Source organism: Penaeus vannamei, chromosome 29 (genome assembly GCF_042767895.1).
Source record: "Penaeus vannamei isolate JL-2024 chromosome 29, ASM4276789v1, whole genome shotgun sequence".
NCBI classification, from domain to species: Eukaryota; Metazoa; Arthropoda; class Malacostraca; order Decapoda; family Penaeidae; genus Penaeus; species Penaeus vannamei.
Genome location: NC_091577.1, coordinates 27,522,499 through 27,529,998, shown reverse-complemented (window position 1 = coordinate 27,529,998; position 7,500 = coordinate 27,522,499). Strand labels below are relative to the sequence as shown.

The 7,500-nt window shown below is 46.7% G+C and overlaps 1 protein-coding gene across 1 annotated transcript in view; it reads left to right on the top strand.

Moving 5' to 3' along the window:
• LOC113821544 (lysosomal acid glucosylceramidase-like) overlaps positions 1-7,500 on the top strand; it is an 11,523-nt gene that overhangs the window by 3,187 nt on the left and 836 nt on the right. Inside the window, exons 4-11 of the mRNA XM_070142648.1 lie at positions 516-669; positions 1,753-1,913; positions 2,391-2,472; positions 3,639-3,794; positions 5,195-5,339; positions 5,669-5,748; positions 6,503-6,613; positions 6,965-7,134. Coding sequence (XP_069998749.1) covers positions 516-669; positions 1,753-1,913; positions 2,391-2,472; positions 3,639-3,794; positions 5,195-5,339; positions 5,669-5,748; positions 6,503-6,613; positions 6,965-7,134 — 1,059 coding nt within the window. The remainder of the gene's footprint in view (positions 1-515; positions 670-1,752; positions 1,914-2,390; positions 2,473-3,638; positions 3,795-5,194; positions 5,340-5,668; positions 5,749-6,502; positions 6,614-6,964; positions 7,135-7,500) is intronic.

Below are 7,500 nucleotides of genomic sequence, written 5' to 3'. Positions count from 1 at the left end.
ATGGTAGATAGAGAAAATGGAGATAAATAGACGGTAGATAGAGAAAAAAGAGATCGATAGACAGATAACAGATAGATAAAAAGAGAGATAGATGGATTTTAGACAGAGAAAAAGAACATAGATAAGCAGATAGGAGAGAGAGATAGAGAGATCTTACACAGCGGAAAAGGACAGCAGATAGATAAAAGAAAGATAGATTTTAGACAGAGAAAAAAGAGAGATAGATAGATCTTAGACAGAGAAAAGGGGGACATAGATAAACAGATATCAAATAGATTTTAAAAAAAGAGAGATAGCGAAACGCTTCCCCCTCTCTCTCTCTCTCACCCCCCCTCCTCTCACCCCCTCCTCCTCTCGATAAAAAGATAGATGGATCTTAGACAGAGAAAAAGGGACATAGATAAACCGATATCAAATAAATAAAAAAGAGAGATAGCGAAATGCTTCCCCCTCTCTCTCTCTCACCCTCCCACCCTCTCACACCCCTCCCTCTCCTCTCCCCACCCCCACCCCAGGGCCTACTTCTCCCCCGAGGGCATCGAGTACACCCTCTGCCGCGTCCCGATCGCCGGCAGCGACTTCTCCGTCCGCCCTTACTCCTACGACGACGTTCCCGGTGACGTCGCACTCGAACACTTCGCGCTCGCCGAGGAGGACGACCTCTATAAGGTAGGTAGCTGGGGGTGGGGGGTGGGGGTCTGAAGGGGGGGGTATGGGGGTGTTTGGGGGGTATGGGGGTCTTAAGGGGGTATGGGGGGGGTTGGGGGTCCGAGGGTGGGTTGGGGGGTATGGGGGTATGGGGGGGGGTTGGGGGGTATAGTGTGGGGTAAGGGGTATGATGAGGGTAAATTTTCATTTACCCTTTTCATCACCGTCTCTCTCACTTTCTTCTTTTTCTCTTTCATCATCTCCCTTTTCCATACTTTTATCTTTTTTTTCTCTCTCTATTCCATTTCCCTTTCATTGCCTCTCTTTTCCATTTTTTAATCTTTTTCTCTCCCCCCCCCAATAAAAAAGATCCCTCTTTTCCTCATATTCTTTATTGATAATATGTATATTTTCTCTTTCATCACCTCCCTTTTCCATTCTCTTATTTTTCTCTCTCTTCCTTCCTTTTCCCTTTCATCACTTATCTTTTCCATACTTTATCTTTTCTTACCCCCCCCCCCCCCCCCCCACGCTGATTCCCCTCACCTTCATATTTTATATCAATAAGATGAATCTTTTTTTTTTCCTTTCCTCACCTTCATTTTCTATCTTATTTTTTCTGTTTTTCTCCACTTCCTTTCCCCTCGCCCGCACAGATTACCCTCATCCTCATATTCTATATAAATAATATATTTCCCCTTCTATCACTTCCATTTTCCATTTCAATTCCCTCGTCCTCATAATTTTTATTAATAATATAAATATTTTTCCTTTCATCAACTCCATTTTCCATCTTCTTAATTCTTCTTTCTTTCTCCCCCTCCTTTCCCCTCGCTCCCCGCAGATTCCCCTCATCCTCATATTCTTTGCTAATAATATAAATATTTTCCCTTTCATCACCTCCATTTTCCATCTTCTTAATTCTTCTCTCTTCCCCTTCTTTTCCCCTCGCCCCCCGCAGATTCCCCTCATCCTCATATTCTTTGCTAATAATATGAATATTTTTCGTTTCATCACCTTCCATTTTTCATCATCATAATTCTTCTCTCTCTTTCTCTCCCCTCCTTTCCCCTCACCCCCCCTCCCCCCCCCCCCCCCCCGCAGATTCCCCTCATCCTCAGGGCACAGGAGTTGACCCGCCAGCCCCTCCAGCTCTTCGGGTCCCCCTGGTCCCCGCCGGCCTGGATGAAGACCAACGGGAAGTTTAACGAGTCTGGAGAACTTCTGAAGGAGATGTGGCAGCCCTATTCCGACTATTTCGTCAAGTGAGTTTTTATTTTTTTTTTATAAATTTTTTGGTTATCTTTTATTTTTTATTTATTTTTTTATTTATTTATTTTTTATGTGTTTTTTTTTTTAGGGGGGGGCTTGTTTTGGTGTTTGAGTTTTTCTCTTTCTTTTTTTGGGGGATGTGGGGATGGGGGTGGGGGTGGGGGTGGGGGGTTGTTTTGGTGTTTGTGGGTCTCGTTTTATGTGTTGTTGTTGATTATTTGTTAATTTGTGTCTATTTATCTGTTTATTGATTCATATTTCTCTTTCTCTCTCTCTCTCTCTCTCTCTCTCTCTCTCTCTCTCTCTCTCTCTCTCTCTCTCTCTCTCTCTCTCTCTCTCTCTCCCTCCCTCCCTCCCTCGCTCCGTCCCTCCCTCCCTCGCCCCCCACCTCCCTCTCCTTCCCTCCCTCCCATATGACCTCTCCCTCCCTCCCTCCCAGCCCAGTGACCTCTCATGACCTCTCCCCCCAGGTTCGTCGAGGCGTACGAGGCCGCGGGCATTCCGATGTGGGGCCTCACGACGCAGAACGAGCCCCTGAGCGGCTTCGATGACGTAAGGGATCGCGGGGGTCAACCTGCTCGTGATCTTTGTTGTTGTTGTTGTTGTTGTGATTATCGTTATGGTCAATCTTATTCTTATTTTGATTACTGTTGTCATTATTATTATTCATATTATTTTGATTACTGTTGTCATTATCATTAATCTTATTCGTATTGTTTTGATTACTGTTGTCATTGTTATTATTATTATTCATATGATTTTGATTACTATTATCATTATTATTACTCTTATTCATTTTATTTTGATTACTATTATCATCATTATTCCTCTTATTCATATTATTTTGATTACTATTATCATTATTATTACTCATTCATATTATTTTGATTACTATTATCATTATTATTAATCTTATTTATATTATATTGATTACTATTATCATTATTATTCCTCTTTTTCATATTATTTTGATTACTATTATCATTATTATTCCTCTTATTCATATTATTTTGATTACTACTATCTTTATCATCACTGTTATTCATGTGATTTTGATTAATACTATCATTATCACTCTTATTCATATGATTTCACTTACTATTATCATTATTATTATTATTATTCATGATATTTTGATTATCACTATCATTATTACTCTAATTCATAATATTTTGATTACTACTATCATTGCTACTAGTATCTATTATTACTTTAATCTGTAATATTTTAATTACTACTATCATTATAATTATTCTTATTTATAATATTTTGATTACTACTATTATTATAATTACTCCTATTCATATTATTTTCATCATTACAATCATTGTTCAACACCAATAATAGTGATGACAGTAATGATGTTAATAATGGCAACAGTAATGATAACTGCAGTAAGAATCATAGAGATCATGATGATAATGTATACCATATTAAAAAAAAAAACATAATGATGATTGAGGTAACGAATTTATATCTTCATCCTCCCGTACAAATACCACCTAAATACCGCACCCACCTAGCCACACCACCTCATCCCCCTTAGCCCCCCCATTTCTTACCCCCCCCCCTTATCGTCCCATTTCTTACCCCCCCTCCTTATCGTCCCATTTCTTACCCATCCACTTATCCCATTTCTTCCCCCCCCCCCATTCCTTTCCCACCCCACTTATCCCCTCCATTCCTTACCCCCCCTTACCCCCGGGATCCCCCTACAGAACTGGGGCTGGAACACCTGTGGCTGGACGGCAGAGGACATGCGTGACTGGATCAAGGCGAACCTGGGACCCACCCTCGCAGCAGCCGGTATGAGGCGCCTGGTGCTGATGGTGGACGACTTCAACAGGGATACGCTGCCCTGGTACCCGAAGCCGGTGAGTGGAGGGGGGGAGGGAGGGGTACCCGAAGCCGGTGAGTGGAGGGGTTTAGGGGGGTGGAGGGGGGAGGGGTTTAGGGTGGAGGGGGGAGGGATGGGTACCCGAAGCCGGTGAGAGGAGGGGTTTAGGGGGGTGGGAGGGGGGGAGGGAGGGGGTTTAGGGGGGGTGGAGGGGTGGAGGGAGGGTGGAGAGAGGGGGAGGGGAGGGGGTGGGGGGAGGGGGAGGGGGAGGGAGGGGTGGGGGGTTTAGGGTGGAGGGGGGAGGGAGGGGTTTAGGGTGGAGGGGGGAGGAAGGGTTTAGGGTGGAGGGGGAGGGAGGGGTACCCGAAGCCGGTGAGTGGAGGGGTTTAGGGGTGGGGAGGGAGGGGGGTGGGTGGAGGGAGGGGGGTGGGGGGAAGGGAGGGGTACCCGAAGCCGGTGAGAGGAGGGGTTCAGGGGGGTGGGAGGGGGAGGGAGAGGTTTAGGGTGGAGGGGAGGGAGGGGTTTAGGGTGGAGGGGGGAGGGAGGGGTTTAGGGTGGAGGGGGGAGGGAGGGGTACCCGAAGCCGGTGAGAGAAGGGGTTTAGGGTGGAGGGGGGAGGGAGGGGGCTGACGGGTTGGTGTGTGGAGGGGTTGCAGAGATTGTCTGTGTTGTGGGTATGTGTTGTTGGCAATGTAGGTGTGGTTGGGGATTGGGTATGAAGTTGGATGGAGGAGGGAGTTGGTCAATTGTTTGTTTATTTGGTATATAGATGGATGGATAGACAGATAGACAAACAGATATACAAATAGATACCCAAACAGATAAAAAACATACAGATAGATAGCCAAATAGATATACAAATAGATACCCAAACACATAGATAGATAGAGGTATACAAATTAAATCTTACTTTTGATTCCGTGACTTCTAAACATACTAAAACCTTATTTTCTCCCTCTCCCTCCCTCCCTTCCTTCCCTTCCCTCCCTCCCTCACTCCCTTCCCTTCCCTCCCTTCCCTCCCCCTTCCCACCTTCCCCCCCTCCCTTCCCCCCTTCCCTCCCTTCCCTTCCCTCCCTTCCCTCCCTCCCTCCCTCCCTTCCCTTCCCCCTTCCCTCCTTCCCTCCCTCCCTCCTTCCCTCCTCCCTTCCCCCTCCCTCCCTCCCTCCCTTCCCTCTCTCCCTCCCTCCCTCCCTCCCTTCCCTTCCTTCCCTCTCTCCCTTCCCTCCCTTCCCTCCGTCCCTCCCTCCCTCCCCTCCTTCCTTCCCCCCCCTCCCTCCTTCCCTTCCCTCCCTCCCATCCTCCCTTCCCTCCCTTCCTCCCATCCTTCCTCCCTTCCTTCCCTTCCCTCCCTCCATCCCTTCCCTCCCTCCCTTCCCTCCCTTCCCTTCCCTCCCCCCTTCCCTTCCCTTCCCTCCTCCCTTCCCTCCCTCCGCAGATGCTCGAGGACCCCGTGGCCGCCCAGTACATCGACGGAACGGCCGTGCACTGGTACTCCGATCAGTGGGTCGGTCCCTCGGTCATGGACGAGACGCACATGCTCTTCCCGGACAAGTTCCTGCTCTACACCGAGGCTTGTGAAGGTAGATGGTCTTGGGGGAGGGGCTACTGCCATTATTACTACTCCTATTACCACTACCACCACCATCACTACTACAACTACTACTATTACTACTGCTAACACTACTATTACTACTACTACTGCTACTACTTCTACTGCTACTACTATTACTGCTATTACCACAATCACACCATCACTACTATTGACACTACTGTTACTATTGCTACTACTACGACTATTACTATTACTACCGCTACTCATACAACAACTACTACTGCTATTACTACTACTACTACTACTTCTACTACTACTACTATAATCTACTTACACCTCTTCATCTCTGCAAAACAGGCTGGGACGCCCCCGCCGAGGACAGCGTGAGGCTCGGGCAGTGGAGTCGGGCTGAGAAATACGCTCATTCCATCTTGGAGGTTTGTATTAGAGGGGGAACTGGGAGAGAAATGGAAAGAGGGGGAGAGAGTGAGAGAGAGAGGGAGATGGAGGGAGAGAGGGAGGGAGGGAGAGGGAGGGGGAGGGAGGAGAGATGGAAGGAGGGAGGGAGGGAGACAGAGAGAGAGAGAGAGAGAGAGAGAGAGAGAGAGAGAGAGAGAGAGAGAGAGAGAGAGAGAGAGAGAGAGAGAGAGAGAGAGAGAGAGAGAGAGGTGGAGAGGGAGAGAAAGAGAGAGAGAGGGGGGGGTATGTAGAGGGGAAAGGGAGAGAGAGAGAGAGAGGAGAGAAATAAAACAGGAGAATAGTTTGAAAAAAATACAGAGGAAGAGCGAGAGAGCGAGAGCGATATCACCGATTCAGTTTCGAAAACCCTTTCAATCCACCATTTCTAATTCTCTTCATATCAAAAGGTCTTTCTAATCCATTCTCCATCCTTTGTCTCAAAACTTCTTTCTAAATCATTAACCCCCATTATTTATTTCAAAACCTCTTTTCAATCTACTCATTCCTTATTCACCAACAACAAAAAATCTAGACACTTTATCCCATTCTAAAATTTCAAAACCTCTTCGTAATCCAGTCATTTAACCCCCTTTTTTCTTCTTTTATTTACTTCAAAACCTCAATTAAGAAAAAATATAATCCTTTTTTTTACTTCCAATCCTTCCAATCCATTCATTCCCCATCCACACACTGTTAAAAACTCTTTCAAAATGTTTTTATTTTCTCTTTCAGAACATAAATCACTTTTCGACGGGTTGGGTTGACTGGAACATGGCGCTGGACATGGCTGGTGGACCGAACTGGGCTGATAATTATGTGGATTCCCCGATTATCATCAATGCTGTAAGTTCGTGGCGGATTTCCTAAATATTATGGGTTTATTGTTGTGATCTGAGGGTCGTAGCTTTGTTTTAGTTAGTTTTATTTTCTTGCCTTTGTAGTATTTGTCGTTGTCATTGGTATAGAAATTATATTATTATCATTACTATCACCTACTCATACTTACTATTATCATTGTCACTGGTTTATTATTATTACTAACGATTTTACAAACAGTTGTGAATATCAAAACAACTGTTCTCACTACCATCATTACCAAAACAACCAATCTATTTATCGGATCTTATTGCCATTATTACCAGGGCTCCAATCACCATAGTTCTCAATTCTCTCCACTTCTCCCCTTCACTGCAGGACGCCGACGAGTTCTACAAGCAGCCCAGCTTCTACGCCATGGGCCACTTCAGCAAGTTCGTTTTCCCTGGCGCCAAGAGGGTGTTCTCTACCACCGTGTCTGAGGAGGACGTCGAGGTGGTGGCCTTCCACGAAACCGGGGGGAGGAACGTCTTGGTTTTCCATAACAGGTGAGAGGAGGATGGGGGAGGGAGGGAAAGAGGGAGGGAAGGGAGGGAGGGAGGGAGAGAGAGAGGGAAAGAGGGTAGGGAGGGAGAGAGGGAGAGAGGGGGGGAGGGGGGAGAGAGGGAGGGTAGGGAGGGAAGGTAGGGAGGGAGGGAGGGTAGGGAGGGCAGGGAGGTGGGTGGGAAGGGAGGGAGGGGGAGGAGGGCTGATGGGAGAGAGGGAGAGAAAGTGGGAGGAAGGGAGGGAAGGTGGCAAAGAGGGAGGAAAGGGAAGGAGGGAGGAAGAGAGAAAGAAAGGGAGGAGAGTGTAAGGAATAAATGGAGCAGAAGCTTAAGAAAACAGGTCTTCTCTTTCACGAGGTCTGAAGAGGC